This window comes from Jatropha curcas, chromosome 5, assembly GCF_041381405.1.
Source record: "Jatropha curcas cultivar XTBG-Jc1 chromosome 5, XTBG_Jcur_1.0, whole genome shotgun sequence".
Taxonomy (NCBI): domain Eukaryota; kingdom Viridiplantae; phylum Streptophyta; class Magnoliopsida; order Malpighiales; family Euphorbiaceae; genus Jatropha; species Jatropha curcas.
In genome coordinates this window covers 28204593-28223349 of record NC_143155.1, presented here as the reverse complement: position 1 = coordinate 28223349, position 18757 = coordinate 28204593, and the positions used below count along the sequence as shown (strand labels likewise).

At 36.1% G+C, this 18757-nt stretch overlaps 2 protein-coding genes across 4 annotated transcripts; one reads left to right on the top strand and one right to left on the bottom strand.

Moving 5' to 3' along the window:
- Window positions 1-676: 676 nt before the first annotated feature.
- LOC105642852 (Tetratricopeptide repeat (TPR)-like superfamily protein) lies at window positions 677-15645 on the top strand. 2 transcript variants are annotated; one of them, XM_012227825.4, is made up of 26 exons: window positions 677-1027; window positions 1302-1404; window positions 1504-1565; window positions 2325-2417; window positions 2763-2835; window positions 3074-3385; window positions 3472-3539; window positions 3632-3763; window positions 4401-4442; window positions 4619-5143; window positions 5253-5407; window positions 6028-6574; window positions 6655-6717; window positions 6792-6893; window positions 7891-8208; window positions 8680-8772; window positions 8865-8966; window positions 9167-9271; window positions 9449-9582; window positions 9985-10168; window positions 10736-10867; window positions 11056-11168; window positions 11775-11865; window positions 12255-14549; window positions 15047-15113; window positions 15246-15645. In XM_012227825.4, the coding sequence occupies exons 2-24, from the start codon at window positions 1344-1346 to the stop codon at window positions 14388-14390; spliced, it is 5643 nt and encodes a 1880-aa protein (XP_012083215.1). In that variant the 5' UTR covers window positions 677-1027; window positions 1302-1343; the 3' UTR covers window positions 14391-14549; window positions 15047-15113; window positions 15246-15645. The 2 variants fall into 2 exon arrangements, with proteins under 2 accessions (XP_012083215.1, XP_020538282.1); XM_020682623.3 differs by having other exon boundaries at window positions 15044-15113.
- Window positions 15646-16164: 519 nt separating this feature from the next.
- On the bottom strand, window positions 16165-18316 carry LOC105642851 (Cytochrome b561/ferric reductase transmembrane with DOMON related domain-containing protein). Of its 2 annotated transcripts, none has more exons than XM_020682624.3 (5): window positions 17893-18316; window positions 17332-17728; window positions 16949-17235; window positions 16554-16853; window positions 16165-16466 (listed from the first exon to the last, which is right to left on the bottom strand). In XM_020682624.3, exons 1-4 carry the CDS (start codon window positions 18193-18195, stop codon window positions 16575-16577), a joined length of 1266 nt encoding a protein of 421 aa, XP_020538283.1. In that variant the 5' UTR covers window positions 18196-18316; the 3' UTR covers window positions 16165-16466; window positions 16554-16574. The 2 variants fall into 2 exon arrangements, with proteins under 2 accessions (XP_020538283.1, XP_012083214.1); XM_012227824.4 differs by having other exon boundaries at window positions 16165-16452; window positions 17893-18309.
- Window positions 18317-18757: the final 441 nt, after the last annotated feature.

Sequence of the window (18757 nt, the reverse complement as noted above, 5' to 3'; positions counted from 1 at the left end):
TGTTAGTGAGTAACTAATTGAATGAAACTCATTATTTTTTTTTTTTTTTTTCAAAATAGAAATTTGTTCATCAAAATTGAACAATTAGGCAGTCAAATCAAAAAGTTTGGTCTTCCTATAATGATAATTATAGCTATATACATTTAATGGAATACCTAATAACTCACACAACCAATTAATATGTTATGAGAAACATTTTATGCAGGCAAGAATTTCCCATTTTTTAAAAAATTTTGGAAGTTTCATTGTTTATTGCATAAAAGTAAGTCATTTAAAAAAAAAATCATAGTTTAATATATATGTATATATATATATATATATATATATATATATATATATATATTTTTTTTTTTTTTTTACTGGACAAAAATATATTTTAAATAACAAAATTGATAAACTGACAAAACAGAATTTCATTTAAATGAGTTTTTTAATCTCTACATAAAATCAAATCAAACAGTAATTTCGAGTTAGGAAGATACAAATAATTGTTTGTAATTTGAAAATGATATATGTATCATTAAAAAAAAATAATAATAACTGCACGTATTTTAAAAATAACATATATCAATTAAAATGATAAAAATATCCCAGTAATATGATTACCGTATAAGCCAGAAACTGCCATAAAACGCCATATATATTATCTGACTGTTAAATCTCCGCCCTTCCTTCCTTATCGTACCCACATCTCTCTTATATCTATTGCTTTCTCTCACTCTCACCATTTCTATCCAGTCCATCAAACCTTCATTTCAAACCTCTTTAATGGTTATGCCCTCTTCATTATCCAATCTCTAAACCCCTCTCCCTACTTCCCTTATTTTTATCATTTATTCTGCATATATATGTTTTTTAAACATATATAGTCAGTGCAACTCTTTTTTCTTCTAGCTCTTCCTTTCCGTATCTTTACTCTATAGCATTTTCAATTAATACTGCATTAAATACTCCTTTTTCTCTGTCTCTATCTCTCTTCTTCAATCCTTAGACTTCCAGAATTCTTTGAGTTCTGCTGTTATTATTGGTAACTATCGAACTAGTCCATGTTGGTAGCTGTTATCATTGAACTTAATTTTCTATTCTGAAATGGCTTGTAGTTTTAAATTTCAGCTATTTTTTATTTATTTTTTTGACGTTGGAGCATTAATTATGTGGTGGGTATTGAATTTTATCCTCTAACTGCTTCTCAGATTAGACAGACTCTGGTTTTTGCGGTGAATTGTTATTTTATCATTGCAAATGAAGAGCTAGATAAAAGAAGCAATGTTATACTAACTCAAGAATGTTCTTTGAAATAGGTTTTAACCCTTTTAGCTTATTCTATCGAGCAAAGCTAGAAAATGGCACCAAGGAACAGTCGCAGCAAGGCAAAGGGAGAAAAGAAGAAGAAGGATGAGAAGGGTAATTAAAAATCTGTATTTCACTGCAGAATTTGTGAGCACAATTTAATTATATTGGAGAAGTTAACGCCTAACCTTTTGATTTTACAATATTCTGCAGTTCTTCCAGTTGTTACTGATATCACAGTGAATCTCCCTGATGAAACTCGTACTGTTTTGAAGGTTTGTTGCTTGCTCTTGAGTTCATTCTTCTTTTATTGGAATCATCGAAATTCTTTCAAAACAACAGTTCTCAAAACTTTTTTTCATTATTTTTTTTTTAAAATTATTTTGCACTTGCAGAGCCACCGGCAAACAGTTTGCATTAACTTTTGTAATTAATTAGATTTCAATTGAATTCAAACTCATAAAGTTTAATTAACTACAAAACAATAGGACGGAAGAACCATTATAGTAGCATCTATATAGTAATATTCTTAATTCTTGAATGGTTTGGAGGCCATGGCATCTGCCGATGGCTGATTGGCTAAATTGAAATCTAACACAAGCCATTGTCTGTACACAATCAGCAGCACTAATTAGGCTTCACCAGATTGGTGGTCCGTGGTAGCTAAAATAGCTGCTCTTAAGTCTTATTAATCTGGCCAAATAAGATGAGATTGGTGTTCGTTATTTTCAAGAAAATTGCTTTCAGAATTACTCGACACCAAATGTGCAAAAACCAAAATTATTTGGTTAAAGAAAGTTGCGTAATTTGACTGTAAACACAACTGTTTAGTTTGAGTGAAATGACAGCCCAAAATTCTCTTGGACTACAATAAAGATATTTTCAAGGAAGTTACCTATTGTGTTTTTCCTTTTCCATGCCAGTTGCTTGGTAGGTAACATATTGTCTGCTCATTTTGGATGTTTATTAATTGAAAATATTATTTTAATAACTTGAAAAAAAATAAAAAAAATAAAAATGCAAATCTTGTGCAGGGAATATCTACAGACAGAATTATAGATGTTCGTCGGCTATTATCAGTGAATACAGAAACTTGCTACATCACAAATTTTTCATTATCCCACGAGGTAAGAATTATAGTACGATTATTTTACAATTTTAATTTTAAATATTCAAATCAGGATAATAAAATTCGCCTACAAATATAATTGTTGATTCAAACCAAATAGGTTACTAGCTAGATTTAAATAATCCAAAAGTTTAAACCTCTGATTTATGTGGTTTACATTAGACGAGTGGGCTTCCTCTAATATTGTAATGTCATGGGAATGGAAAATGTAATGTATATTATTCTCCCACTAGCCAAAAGAATGCCAAAATGGTCAATTATAAAGGTTTTAAGAGGGCCGTCGAAATATAACGTGCAAGCAATTTGCACTATAACGGTCTTCTGGTTTTGTTTTGTTTCGTAGGTGAGGGGACCACGGTTAAAGGACACCGTCGACGTTTCAGCACTCAAGCCTTGCGTCCTCACGTTAACAGAAGGTAAAAACTACATATCATTGCATGCAAACAAACGCCACCGTTTCAATTAAAACTTTAAATAATTACGTCAAACGACGCCTCTCATGGGCCGCCGATTTTCGAGGCCCAATTAATTCCTTGAAAACGACACCGCACTTGTTCATTAATAAATAACGTTGCAACCGCATGCAACTTCTTTATTCTGAGTTCTGCCTGTGATTTGACAACGCTGTGGTCTGCTGTTCGTTTTCTGCGGCAGAGGACTATGATGAAGAGCTTGCACTGGCGCACGTTCGACGGCTCCTGGATATTGTGGCCTGCACAACGTGGTTTGGTCCGTCGGCGAGCGCGCAGGATAAGTCCAAATCTGATTCTGGAAAGAATGCGCCTGGTTTGCAGGATAAGAGCGCCAAGAAAACCACTATCAAATCCCAAGCCACCAATGCTAAACAGTTACCATCGTCAAAAGACGTGCCGTTGGAGGCAGAAGGGGAGATGAGTCATTCATGCCCTAAGCTTGGAAGCTTTTACGAGTTCTTCTCACTGTCCCACCTTACTCCGCCTCTTCAATGTGCTCTCTCTTTCTATTTGTAAACATACACTTCTGTGTACTATTAATCTGTAACTGAAAATTCGATATTGTTACGAATATTGCAGTTATAAGGAAGGCAACGAAAAGACACATTGAGGAGATTTCGGAGGACGATCATCTCTTCTCCCTGGATGTAAAACTTTTTTTTTTTTTAATTATTTCCTTTCTTTTAAATTTTTAAAACCTCTTTATGTTTTCGTTGTTAAATTCTTGTGCGATGATCAGGTGAAGCTTTGCAATGGAAAGCTGGTTCAGGTTGAAGCTTGCAGAAAGGGATTTTACAATGTTGGGAAGCAGCGGATTTTGTGTCACGATCTCGTTGATTTGCTTCGGCAGCTTAGTAGAGCCTTTGATAATGTTAGTTTCTTTCTCTCATTCACCTCTATCTCGCTTTTAATATAATCAGTCTGAAGTTATTTTATTGTATTGGATAATATTCAAATGCCTGCTTTAATTTAAATGACATTTATCAATATTCTGGATCATGCTTGCCAGGAACAATAAGGTTGCAATAGCTTATCTTATAAATGTATGTACCGAACTCATTGCCAATCATTTTCTAAGTTTCTGGATGAATTAGTGATAATTTGTGTAATATGCAAAATCTAGATTCATTTAATAATCTTGTTTGAGGCATTTATTTTCTTGCCTTATTCAAGAGTTTGCATTTCCTGTAAATTTTCCATGGTTTTCCTAAGTATGATAAAGTTTGCTTGTGTGGCTCATTATTGCTGAGTCATTGTGGCATAGTGCTACTAATACTAAACTGTGTAATTTTTTCATGGTGCTGGTCTCCTGTTTATGATCTTTTGATTTGCGAGATCCTTTGGATAAAGAACTATTCCTGTGCATATGCTGAGTGTGTAATCATGTTTTAACATATGAATTTGTGTGTCATATCCAATCTAGTTTTCCTTTGACTGAGCTATTTCAGATTATTTGTTTCGGCTGATTGGAAATGTGGTTGAGTTTATATTTCTCTCTCAAATTTCAGGGTTATGATGATCTCATGAAAGCATTTTCGGAACGTAACAAGGTACAAAATCATTTTGCCGAATCATCTCTATATCCCTTTTCTCCATGTTTTGACTGATGTCAAAAGACATAAGAGAAAAATACGTAAACATTTTCAATAATGTCACTTTAAGGACAATATTGTTCATAATCCCTCTTTTATGCCAAATTTCCTCTCCCTATCTTTGTTCCTTGCAGTTCGGGAATCTTCCTTATGGTTTTAGAGCCAACACATGGTTGATCCCTCCATTCGCAGTACAATCACCTTCAGTTTTCCCTTCTCTTCCAGTTGAGGATGAAACATGGGGAGGAAATGGAGGTGGTCTTGGAAGAGATGGGAAAAGTGATTTGATACCTTGGTCTAGTGAGTTTTTGTTCCTTTCATCTATGCCCTGCAAGACAGCAGAGGAGAGGCAGGTTCGAGATAGGAAAGCATTCCTTCTTCACAGCTTATTCGTTGACATTGCCATTTTCAGAGCCATTAAGGCTGTGCAACATGTCAGACTAAACCCAGACTTAGTTTGTTCGGGTGGGAGTAGTGAAATTCTTTATACAGATAGAGTAGGAGACTTAAGCATCACAATTATGAAAGATGCTTCCGATGCAAGCTCTAAGATAGACACTAAAATTGATGGAATTCAAGCTACTGGAGTGGATAAAAAAAATTTAATAGAGCGGAACCTACTGAAAGGAATTACTGCCGATGAGAATACAGCTGCACATGTAAGTTCCTGAAAGTATCATTGGTAAATGATGTGCTGCATGGATTTTGGAATTCTAATTCTAGTGTAATGGTTAAATTGATGAAAGATGTTTTAATTTCTGAGTACAGGACATTGCAACGCTTGGTATTGTTAATGTAAGATACTGTGGTTATGTTGCGGTTGTGAAAGTTGAGGGGAGGGAGGAAAAGAATGTCAATCCTCCATCACAAAGTATTGAACTTGAACAGCCTGAAGGCGGTGCCAATGCCCTTAACATCAACAGGTTTTTGCAACATCTTTTGCTATGGGTCAATAAACAATCATGTCACAACAATGTGGTTGCACATGCAATTATTAGTAAATGTTTTTTGAATCCCCCAATAAACTGCATGGTGATTGCACCAATTGCTTTGACTCTAGCTTGGAACACCCACATTGTGATGGATTCATGTATGGCTTCAATCATGCTTTGATGTTATTCACTTAGATAAGTTAGAACATAAGTTTTACTACCATATAAACAAATTATATCTGGTTTCATGGATGAAGTTTTTGTCATCTGAGAAGTGCATTATTGTCTTTAACATTTCTAGAAATTCTGATGATCTCTTTAGATAATGCTGCATTGAGGTTAAATTTAACATGGGCATCTTCTTAAAATAAAATATCATAATTTTGTCCCTATGTTGGACAAACACCATTGTGTTATACATTCTTGGAGGTTGGTGTTGTATTCAACCCTAAATTTTTCAAACATTAGACTCTTTGATGGGTGGTGTAATTCATTCTGCATGCCCATGGCATGTTGTTGCTCTCCTGTGATTGGGTGTTGATATTTTAATATATTTTGAAGATTATATATGGCTATCATTATCTGAAAGTCTGACCTTGTTTTCCTTACAGTTTGAGACTACTTCTTGACAAAGCAACAGCTTCAGAACCCAGTAAACCAGCAACTCACTTACAAATCTCAGAGCATGAAGAGCTCAATGCTTCCCAGGCTTTTGTAGAAAGAATTCTGGAAGAAAGTCTTGCTAAGCTTGAGCAAGAGGCACTGGAACAGGATCATTTTGTAAGATGGGAACTTGGAGCCTGTTGGATTCAACATTTGCAGGACCAGAAAAATACGGAAAAAGATAAGAAACCATCCGCTGAAAAGAGCAAGAAACCCTCCAGAGAAAAAGAAATGAAGGTTGAGGGACTAGGCACACCTCTGAGGTCCCTTAAGAGCAACAAGAAGAAACTGGATGAAACCAATATGAAAATGCAGCCTGAAAACTCAAGATCCGCTGTTGAGGGTGTAATTGGGGAAGTTGAAGATGCCACGTCAACTGCTAAGGAATCTCAACTTGAAAGCGCTGCCAAAAAAAATGAGCTTGAACTGCAGAGGTTGTTGTCTGATGCAGCCTTCGTTCGACTAAGAGAATCAGACACTGGACTTCATCGCAAGGTAGTACTTTTTTCATGTCATTGGGTTTTCTTCATTTGTACTTTTATATGGTGTGAACTAATCCACCATGTTGCCGACAGTCTTTGCAACAGCTAATCGACATGTCTCAGAAATATTACGTTGATGTTGCTCTTCCAAAACTGGTAATTTCTCAATATTGTTTGTTTTTTTAATCCATATTTGAATTCCTAGATCTTGTATTAACAGTGGAATACAGGTAGCAGACTTTGGCTCTCTAGAACTATCTCCAGTAGATGGCCGGACTCTAACTGATTTTATGCATACTAGAGGTCTTCGGATGCGTTCCTTGGGACACGTTGTATGTTACTTGTTCTCTTGAATACTAGCTTTTACTTAACACATGTTCACATTTATTTGTTCTTTTTCTGTGAAGGAAACTCCCTAATTCTGTTATTCTTCATTTTGTTTGCCTCAAAGCTGTTATGTCGAATTCTTACAACCATACTCACTACCTACATTATAGCCATTTCAGTTCTTTCTAGTTTATCTAATCAGATGTTGTGTACAAAAATCTTTACACAAAGACAGGTTTTACTGTGCTTGTGACATATGCATATGAAGATTTCTACCTGTAGTTCTGCACCTATCGATAGCTCAGTATGTTATAAACAACTATACATTGTCCTCTAGCTTTAAAAATGTCTTCTCAAGTTGCTGTCTGCATTCCACTAGTGGATTACCTTTCTAAAGCTCACCTTGTTGTGAGGAGGTGAATCTTCTTTGGGTGTCAACTTTTTTCAAGGTTTGCGAGTAAAGTCAACACCTTTTCTGCAATGCATTAGGAGCATGGGGTCGAAGTTTTCTGGACTCAAGAGTTCGGTTAATAGATTTCAACTCTTAAACTCATAATTTTCAATACTAAATTATTGACTAATAATGAGACCGCTTCTCTTAGCTGTTGCACCACAAATGAGGGGGATGTATTTTCCTATACATTTGAATTTTATCAAAGTTGTATAGTGTTTCAACAACATTATTACTATTCCTTTTTGTATTTCCTTGCTGTCAATGATTACAACATGCACACAAACTTTTCATATGTAAAATTTTTTTAATTAAATATTATATAAATTTATTTTTTTGTTACCACAAATGTACTTCCATTTTAATCTTTTCTTTTTGTAATGTTATAAATTTATCGAGAAAAATTGATATTACTGAGGCTGCCTCACTTCATATTCTGATTCCAATATAGATGTTAATAAATTAATTTTTGATCTATTATTATAGTTGTGGAATAATTCATTCAAATGGCTTTTCCTTAGTGGATAACCCTTGCTCTTTGTTTTTTATAGGTAAAGCTTTCGGAGAAGCTGTCACATGTACAGTCACTCTGCATTCACGAGATGATTGTACGAGCATTTAAGCATATTCTTCAGGCTGTGATTGCAGCTGTCACAAACCATGAGAAAATGGCTGTATCAATAGCTGCTGCATTAAATCTGATGCTTGGTGTTCCTGAAAGTAGAGATACAGATAAGTCCCGCCGCATCCATTCGCTTGTATGGAGATGGCTGGAGGTATTTCTGAAAAAGCGATATGACTGGGATCTTAGCAGCTCAAGCTTTAAAGATGTGAGAAAATTTGCAATTCTCCGTGGACTATGCCACAAGGTATATTTATCAAGAATAAATTTACAGAGTTTGTAGTCCAAAAATTTCCTATTAGAGGCATTTGAATTGTGTTGCGTACAATTAGCTTTTACCCTATTTACAGGATTGCAATGTGTTCTGGGGCAAATCATGAGAAATCAGTGTCAAAAGAATTTTTTAGGTCATGAGAAGTGATTGGAATAAATTAACAGCATGTATGGGAAAATTGGATGCTAGAGTCAACAATGAGATTTCCATATGAATGCATGATTTTAATGGTCATTGCTTTATGCTTAAAGTTAATTGTCTACTATGTTTTGTTCGTAATGAAAGTGTATTCATAAAGTTTGTTTTGCTGTGCTATAATTATAATCAGCTCTGAACCACTATATTCTGTCCCATAAACAATCTGGACTCATTTGTCTCTCTTGCAAAGATTGAAAAACTGACGCAAATATATGACTTTTTTTATGCTTTTCCTTTTTTTTTTAGGTGGGTATTGAATTGGTTCCGAGGGATTTTGATATGGATTCTCCACATCCTTTTCAAAAATCAGATATTGTTAGCCTGGTCCCAGTGCATAAGGTGATGAGTTGACATGGGAGCATATATGTTTTTCTATTATGTATGAATTCTGCTCACATTTACTTAAGAGCTCCCTTTTCTAATTTTTTTAGCAAGCTGCATGCTCCTCTGCCGATGGAAGACAACTCTTGGAATCATCAAAAACAGCCTTAGACAAAGGAAAACTTGAAGATGCGGTTATCTATGGGACAAAGGTATATGACAACTGAAATGCCTTTAAGTATTATTTTTACGTGCGAACTAGAAGTCCTGGCTTCTTTTAGGTTCCTTCCCTAGTCCCCTACTCAAAGTCATTGTTTTCTTCATATGAATGAGGTCGTTCTCCTACTATTCCTTCATCCTTCTCTATTGGTTCTATGGTATGTTAGCTGAAGAAGTTCTTTGGTGTTTCCAGGCTCTTGCAAAGCTGGTATCAGTTTGTGGTCCCTACCATCGGATGACTGCAGGAGCTTACAGCCTTCTTGCTGTCGTATTGTATCATACTGGAGACTTCAATCAGGTCTATTTATTGTCCATTTCTTTCTAATGTTGCTGAAGCATTTCCATAGTAACTCAGCTTATTTTCACCTCGATAAATTACATAAGATTTTGTGGTTGAATGAGCATATTTTATTTACAGACTCATCTTAAAAGTTTGCGATGTTATGTAGTAATGTTTTTTGTTTCAATGTTACAGGCCACAATATATCAGCAAAAGGCCTTGGATATAAATGAGAGGGAACTAGGACTTGATCATCCTGATACGATGAAAAGTTATGGGGATCTTGCTGTGTTCTATTACAGACTTCAACACACAGAACTGGCTCTCAAGTATGCTTTATTCTTCTTACATAAAGTTTTGGGTTTGAATGGAAAGGCATGCTTTTCACTCTATCTTTTCTTAACATGATTCTGATATTCTTTTGTTGATCATGCTTAAGTTCATCATTAGAATGGTTGAATAATTTTGTTTTCATGGTGATTTCAATGAAAATATTGCATATCAATCAAGTATTTATTCCCCTGCTGTTAATCAGATTTAAGCAGCGTACAAAGTTTATATTGCTGAAACACATGCCCCTTTTCCTTTTCAAAATTTCCTCTTGAGCAACTTCCAGTCTTCTTTATAAATTTTCTGCAAGTCATGGGATATAATTGGAGTCACATCCACAAGTTCTGTTCATTCATGAATACCTTTATGCCTTGCATAAATTCAGTATTGTGGTTGACCAGGTATGTAAAACGTGCTTTGTATCTTCTTCATCTCACGTGTGGTCCTTCTCACCCAAACACTGCTGCAACATACATCAATGTGGCTATGATGGAGGAAGGCCTGGGAAATGTGCATGTTGCTCTCAGATATCTTCATAAAGCTCTGAAGTGCAACCAAAGGTTGCTTGGTCCAGATCATATTCAGGTTCTGTTTTCTCTTGGTTATGGTTCATTCACTCTATTTTTTCGTAATAAGCTCTTATAATTTCTTGGTGGTTTAGATATTTGAAGGTATCCTTTTCACCCCAACACCTCTCCCTTTTCTTTTTTGGTTTTGCGGATGGTAGGGGAAGGAGGGGGATGCAAATATTGATTACCAACACCACGGGCTAGTTGCATCCTATTGCTAATAATTAATTTACCTAAAAAATTAATTAATTAATATGCCTCAAAGATTTTTGGCTTTATACTATTACTAATAATTAATTTACCTCAAAATTACCATCTTCACCTCCTCCATCCTTTTTAAGAGAAGAAACACCTAGATGACACTTCTAAGGCAGAATAAGGCAGGGATTTCTTCTGTTAAGGGCATGGAGAACTTTAACATTATGGCTTATTTTTTATATTACAGATGGTAAATAACACTTCCATGGACACTACATTTTTTAACTACTACATAAAAAATGAAACTTATTGGACAAGTTATACATGCTAGAGATCTGTGCATTACACATATTTACTAAATTATGCATTTTTACTTTTATCTCAGACAGCAGCAAGTTACCATGCAATAGCAATTGCACTCTCATTGATGGAAGCATATCCATTCAGCGTTCAGCATGAACAAACGACCTTGCAAATTCTCCGTGCAAAGCTGGGTCCAGATGATTTGCGTACTCAGGTATCCTACCAGAGGTCCTGTATTTAATTACCTTTTCCTTTACTTTGAATTTGATGCCACTAATGACTATTTGGATCATCTGGCAAAGAGACACCGTTTGAATGAACTAATTAGAAGTTTTTAAATTTTAATATGAAATGGGTTCTCAGATGTCCATGCAATTTTTTCTTTTCAATGAAATTCGGCAGGATGCTGCTGCTTGGCTTGAGTACTTTGAATCCAAGGCCCTCGAACAGCAAGAAGCAGCACGAAATGGTACTAAGAAGCCTGATGCATCCATAGCTAGCAAAGGCCACCTAAGGTGAATTAGCTTAATATCATCCTTGTTTGTTGTAAACCTTTATCAAGTTCATTATATTATAGATTTGATGTATTTTGTTAGTCTGCTACTTTTTGGGTAATCACACCATAGATCACTCTGCTATGGTGCAGTTTCTCATGTATCTGGCATTGCTTATTTTCTTGGAGTTCTGGTTTTGGGAAAAACACTATAGTTTCTTTGCTAGATAATTTCATGCCGCTTGGTGTAAGGTTTAGTTGCTTTACCAAGCATAGAAAAGGGCTGAAGAAACAAGTCTATGACTTAACATCAGTAGAATGCTACCTCTAATTCCCTATGTGTTTGATAAAATCTGGCTGAGAACAAACATTTCAAAACATCATATGTTCATGGTGATCTTCAGCCTATCTTCTGGACTGAAATACATTTATTGTTGTAAGTAACCTATCAGGGCTTCCCTCAGGATATCTATACGACCCCACTGAATGTTACTTTTGTTTTGCATTTGAATATTTGCACCATGAATATGATCCTTGCCAGCTAGAGAGATGGTAATGATGCATATTCTTATTGCAACAGATACATTTCTTGATACTAATAAGTTTTTTGCTTTTCATTATTTGGCAGTGTTTCAGATTTGCTGGACTATATTAATCCAAGCCGTGACTCCAAGGGAAGAGATTTTGCGTCAGTAAAAAGGAAAAGCTATATTACGAAGGTAAACAGAGTCAGGTCATGTTTGGTTATAGAAAATATTAACATGGCAATGAGATCTGCATATAACTTAAAACAACACATTCGATTGCTTAGTAACCGTATCTGTTGGATTAGGCAATTTCACGTTGTATTTTTCTGACATTAGTTTCAAAACATGTGAGAATAGATCGAGTTGACTAACCAAAGTTAAAAAACTGTAAATCCAAGTGCCTGAAAGAGAGATAATTCAACCCTCCAAGCCTAAGGATGTCCATTCTAGATTTTTCCAAATGTTTGCTGAAGTTTACTCATCTACATCTTCCTTTCCTTTTTTTTAAAGAAACTCTTGTATATCTTCTGGCATGTTTCAATTTTCTTTAATCCATTATGCTTTCAATTTTCTCATTTTAGATAAAGGAAAAGACACCGCCAAATGTTAATTTATCAAGTTCCGATGAATCTCAAAAAGAGATACCCAAAGAGGCTTCAGGTGAAGAGACAGATACACCTGTTGCCATGGATAGATCTGTTGCTACGCAGGAGACAGGCTCTGCCCAAGTTCAGTTCCAGCAGCCGATTGTGGAAGAGACTGTTGAGAGTAAAAATGGCATTGCCAATGAAATATTGCCAGACACACATGCTGAGGGAGATGATGGATGGCAACCAGTTCAAAGGCCAAGATCAGCTGGCTCATATGGGCGAAGACTAAAGCAGCGGCGAGGACTCATTGGCAAGGTTTATCAGAAAAAGATTGTGGATTCTAACATGGATTACCCTTCAGTCAAGAATACTCACCAGAATAACAGGTATTATCTTTTAAAGAAACGGGCAATATCTCATGGAAGTTATGCAGATCACCATGCCACAAATCCTCCCCAGGGTACCAAATTTGGGCGGAGAATAGTGAAAACTGTAACATACAGGGTCAAGTCTATTCCTTCAGCTAATAAAATTGCTAGAATAGAAAATTCAAGAACTGATGGTAAAGTTTTTGCCTCTTCAATGGAATCTAGTCCAGTTTCTGCCCCTAATGATGTTGGGCTAGTGAAAAATTCTGTAGTTAGTCTTGGAAAGTCCCTTTCATACAAGGAAGTAGCATTGGCACCACCAGGTACTATTGCTAAGTTTCAGGTCTGGTCTCCACAAAGTGACATTCCAGATAACCAGGAAGTTGGTGTTGCAAAACTCAAGGAAGAAACAAATGAAGCAACAAAAAACACTGGTCCAGTGGTAAAGGATTTGGAAGGTGCATCTGGAGAGAAGGCTGATAATTCTGCTATAGATTCCACATGTCACTTGGAAAATGCAACTGCTGTAGAGAGGAAAGAAGAGAGTCACTCAACTGATGTAAAGGAAGATAATTCTTTGATGGTGCCTCAAAACACACTAGGATCTGAATCTGATATCGTCAAGGTTCAGGAAGTTATGCAGAATAGCATATTGATTGACAGTGTACCAAACTCAATTGACTCTACCCCAAAGGAAGCTCCCTGTGAGAAGGATACACCTGATGAATTTGAACCCCAAAGTAATTGTAATTCCACCTTGCCTCAAGTCGAGGATTTGAAGGATAAACCGCTGGTTATAAATTCAGGTGAGACTCGTGCACTCCCTATTAAGAAGTTGTCCGCTTCTGCAGCTCCATTTAACCCTTCACCATCCATTCCTCGTGCTGCACCGCTCCCTGTGAACATTGCTCTTCCTTCTGGTCCTGGTGCTGTTCCAACTGTTGCACCTTGGCCGGTAAACATGACGCTTCACCCTGGGCCTGCTACTGTATTGCCTACAGTTAGTCCGCTCTCCTCCCCACACCATCCATATCCATCACCTCCTGCAACTGCAAACATGATGCAGCCATTGCCCTTTATGTACCCTCCTTACAGTCAAAGCCCAACAGTGGCAACGAGTACCTTTCCTGTAACCAGCAATGCCTTTCATCCCAATCATTTCTCTTGGCAGTGTAACATGAACCATAATGTATCGGAGTTTATTCCTAGTACAGTATGGCCTGGCTGCCAAGCAATGGAGTTTTCTGTCCCGCCACCTGTTGCTGAGCCAATTCCTGATCCCCTGTTAGAGTCTAAACTGCAATATGAAAATCCTCAAAGCACAAGTCCACCTCCAGTTCTGCCGGCGGATATTGACAACATTGGAGAAGTGAAGAAAGAAGTTAACCTTCTAGCAGCAGAGGGAACAGATGATGCAAATGAACTGGCTGTGGATGGCTTGGCAAATTTAAAGGAAAACTCTCATTCAAATCTGGATAAGGTTGAAATTTCTGACAACGATTCAAGCCAGAACAAAAGCTCCATAGAGAATACTAGCAGCATTGATGAAAGGAAATTTGATGGAGAAAAAACTTTCAGCATTTTGATAAGGGGAAGGAGAAATCGGAAGCAGACTCTGAGGATGCCAATAAGTTTGCTTAGTCGACCATACGGCTCACAGTCTTTTAAGGTCATATATAACAGAGTAGTAAGAGGCACTGAAGCTCCAAAGACCACCAGTTTTGCATCTAACGAGGACTGTACTGCTACTGCCACATGATACTTGATTCCGCTTTTCTTCTCAATCAATCAACCTTGTGTAGCAGGATGGTTTGGAAAAGTAGAAGTTAGAAACCTTTATTCATCATATATGCAGGGAGATATGATTATCTTGAACATTTTCTGACTTTCATGGTCGGACCACCTTCTAGAAATTCAGGTTAGTTTCCTATAATTGAAGACATTGCCTCTTTGATAATATGACCTAGGTTTTTTAATTGCATCCTTTCTGTAGCACAATAAATGTCGATGACCATGGACTTTGTATAATCTGTTGTTGAACCTCTTAAACACCGCTAGAGGGGCCCATAGAATATAGAGCTTTTCCTACCTTTTGCCTTTTTTTAATTAAAAAAAAAAAAAAAAACTTGGGACCAGGCCAGCTCAGAACCACTGGACCAGCAGTTTCAGGCCAGTTCTGATCCCAAAAGCTGTAGGGAAGGGATTGGAACTAGAACCAATCCATTTTGGTTACCGGTTTCAATGTGGTTCAGAATGAGAATTCCTGAGTCAATTCTGGTCTAGGTTTTCTCAGCACAGTTCTAGTCCAAACCAGACTGATAGTGAGGTCTAATAATATGGGCAAGATAGATATCAATGTACATAAGACTCAATTGTAATGGCACCAAACTAACGTTTTGAAAATTTTTGCAGCAGCTCTCAAACTGTCTTGTTCTTGCAGTGGATGTTAGAGATAGAGGAGTAGATCTTTTTGTTAATTCAGGTATTGCAGTTATTGTTGCATAAGTTTATTTTTCTTGAAGGGTTTAATTGAAGTAACAGAATCTATGAAGCTTCGACTCTGTTCGTGTTGAGTCACATTTTAAAGTTGATTGCGGTTTTACTTGATTTGCAGGTTTAAACAATAGGTGTTTTACTTTAGGGACCTATTTTTATGTTTGTGAAGGTGACAATTTTGGCTGACAATACAGTTAGAAAATTTTGATATCTACCCAATAAGCGATGAAAGGAACTTCAATCTACTTTGTCGGTTGCCCCAGCATCTAAAGAAATTTAATTTAATTTAATTTTTTCTCCTCATAGCAAATGACTGAAATTAATTTGATTGAATTGTAAATAATTGGAATTGTTTCCTTCAAATGGGCGTTGGCATTTTGTTTAGCTGACTTTTGCTCATTTCCCCACTTTTCTTCTTTATTTACTTGTGAACTTTTTCTAAATTCAACTGGATTGACAAAAAAAAAAGGATCTGAAGTCTAATTCTGCAACAGATGGACACTATAATTTTGACGTCATCTTTTTTTCCTTCAATTATTTTTTAGGATATATGATCTCTTACAATTCTCATGCGCTATCCTCTGATGGGCCATTTCAATTAGAAATTTGTTTTTGTTTTTGTTTTTATTTTTATTCTTTGTTGTGCATTTTTAAATTTTTTATGAGCAAGTTACACAATGGAATAAATCTCCTTTTTCAATAAATACTTTTCATAATATCCAGGATTCGAATTCGGGATTTTCCAAGAGAAATCTCTTGTTTCTGGGGTTTCAATGTCTCTCTGGAACTGTATTTTTGTTACATTATCACTGATATGTTGATGACATTTGTTTAGCTAGAATTAAAGCAGTAATTTCTCCGATGATTCTTTCTATATTGGATCCGAACATGAAATTTAAGTGTAGACAAATTTTTCGCTTATACCTGGAATAACTTGCATGTCAAACAAATTCAACGCAGTCAAAACAAATATTTTTTCCTGAATAAATCCAGCTGTACCTTCATCTACAAACTATAATAGCAAAACAAGCACATAATAAGAAAAAGAAGCAGCTCAAAGTTAGTTCTTTCTTTTCAACAAAAAAAGCTGAAACTTGGTTGCTTCAGCTTGATAAACAATTGTATCCAACCATGTAATAGTCCCTCAACCATTCACACACAAAAAAATCCACATAATGAACAGCTTGTAGAGCAGTTCTATGCACAGGTTCAGACCTGCAAGTCCAAAATTGTTCAGCCTTACCTTTTTGTCCTTAGAAAAAATGGGAAATGTTGCACTGTTTGATACTTGTGAGTTGTGACCATCTCTGTTCAAAGTTCTGCAACTGGAAGGACGATCCTATATTTATCAATTTATGCGACTGAGGATATATTAAACTACATAAAATCAAGAAACATAGGCTAGCTAGCTGTTTTACAACATTACCTGAAAAGTGAAAATTTTTTATTATGAAATTGGATTCATTTGGAAGGAAGGAGATGTATTTCTAGTTTCTGATTTCCACATCCAAGACACTGTTTCTAGAATGATAACAGTGACTAATATTGCACTAACTAGAAACCCATAGCATATCTTCCAAGCAACCCCTGCAGATCCTGCATGGATTCCCAACACCACATTTAGAGATCCAAAGAAGAGGGCAACCCTTCCAACCCAGCCATGATACCAATTCCAGTACTTGCGGATCTTTGCATCTTTCTTTGGCCGCAGAAAAAATGCTAGTATCTGAATTTCAAGTTTAGAAGATGCCAATTTTTTAAAGGCATAGTTTTAAAAACAGGGGATACATTAGTAAAATAAGAACAAAGTCCGCAAAATACCTGAAGAATGCTAAGTGTAAGAACGAAGATTCCAATGGACCTATGTGCTGGTATTCTGGCATTAATTTTAGCATAGAGTTGTATTCCAAGAACCACATTAGCTAGCCCAAACAGAAATCCCACAAATTGAGTACCTGCGTGTAAATAATACCAAAGTGGATCTTTATGCTTCATGTATCTTGCAAATATTCCTCCAACAGGAAGGAGCAGACCCCATGCAAAAATACCCAATATCCCATGATTTTTCTTCATCTGCCCAGGACTTATAAACTCGGCATGGGCAGAACCTGTGCAATGCAAGAATCGAAAATAATGAAACTTCAAGAATAATTAATATAACCCCATAAATGAGACCTTAAAAAAATGAACAGAGACAAACTAACCTTTAGTGAAATCGAACAGAACAGAGGTCTTATCATCATGAATGGATAGACGGTGGTGATTAGGATATTTGGTACCAAAAGCGAATATGATTCTTTGTTGAGTAAGAGGTTTCTGAAACTTGGCTTGAAAAGCGAGATAGATCATGGGTCCATGAAGCACAACAGCAGGTGGAATTTTAGTGAGTTCTAGTTCACCAGCATCTGCTATAACTTGTGATGGCCTCGAACCTTGTAAGTAGTATTGTTTGATTCTTGCATGGCCTTCCTTGTTGAACCAACCCACCATAGCACTTGAACCAACCATCATTCCATCTTTTGAAAATCCAATTCCTACCCATCCAGTCGTGTATACAGCAGATATTATAAATGTCACTAAGTTCTCTTCTCTCTTATGATACTGCAAAAAATTTGAAAAGAAAAACAAAGGTAGAATTTATCAATATTCACATTAATAAAAAAATTATTAATAGCCTTTAATAAGTACACTCAATTATTTTTTTGTATCAATGATAATGTCAAGCAAACCCTTGTAATTAATTTTGCAAATCAGATAAAACTTACCCTCAAAATAAATGTGTTCCAGACAGGTGAACAGACCAAGCCCGATATAGTGTTATATGGTGGTGGAAGAAAAGTACTCATGTCGATATTGCAAAGCTCTGATGTACCTTGAAGGCGAGCACTTTTATAGTCGGTGTAATTATCTCCTTCTTCTTCTGATTTTGCAAAATTAGCACTCGTATCTTCATTCGGCCCTGGCCCCTTATACATTTCCTGATCAGGGGCAATGGGTCTTAAACAAAGGACCAAGAAACATAATAAAACAAGAAACGGCCTTAAAACTCGAAATCTTGAATTTTCCATGGAAATCTAATAGTTCTTGTAAAATTTGAAATTTTGAAATTTGATGATTGGATCTAAGCCTCATAACAGGCATGCCGAGAATAAGCAGATGATCAAGAAAAGTGCTGTGAGTGTGATGTGAAGGCGAGGTGGTGGTTGAAAGGTGTCACTTGCTTGAAAATGAAGGGTAAATTATAGTTGTTGTTGCTGCTGCTGGTGGAGAAGGTGGTTAGTGATGGCGGGTAATGATAGTTCCCGCTTGTTATTGCAAACTTACCATCCAACATCGACGTTCTTTCTCCGTTTCAAAATAGTATTTTTTTTTTTTTTTTTTCTCTTCCTTTTCCTTTCGAGTTCTTTTTTTTTTTTTTTTTTTTTTTTTTTTTTTTTTTTTTTTAATGTTTTGCAATTTCCTGTCCTTAAAGTGAAAGTTCGTTGATTAGGATATAAGTAGGCAGTTACTGTATGCGAGCAGCACTATAGTCAAAATGGTTGTTATTGGCTCAGAATTAGTCAAAGTAAACCACAAGAATAAATAGATACTCAAGAGACGTGTTCACATTCGCAAAACAACATTTTTTTT

Excerpts from the sequence above, each read along its gene's own strand:
- LOC105642852 (XM_012227825.4), top strand. The coding sequence starts at position 1,344 with ATGGCACCAAGGAACAGTCGCAGCAAGGCAAAGGGAGAAAAGAAGAAG. Across the intron at positions 2,418-2,762 it reads ATTTTTCATTATCCCACGAG|GTGAGGGGACCACGGTTAAA; the intron begins GTAAGAATTATA and ends TTTGTTTCGTAG. Across the intron at positions 3,540-3,631 it reads ATCATCTCTTCTCCCTGGAT|GTGAAGCTTTGCAATGGAAA; the intron begins GTAAAACTTTTT and ends TGCGATGATCAG.
- LOC105642851 (XM_020682624.3), bottom strand. The coding sequence starts at position 18,195 with ATGGAAAATTCAAGATTTCGAGTTTTAAGGCCGTTTCTTGTTTTATTA. Across the intron at positions 17,236-17,331 it reads TCTGTTCGATTTCACTAAAG|GTTCTGCCCATGCCGAGTTT; the intron begins GTTAGTTTGTCT and ends TGCATTGCACAG. Across the intron at positions 16,854-16,948 it reads TTACACTTAGCATTCTTCAG|ATACTAGCATTTTTTCTGCG; the intron begins GTATTTTGCGGA and ends CTTGAAATTCAG.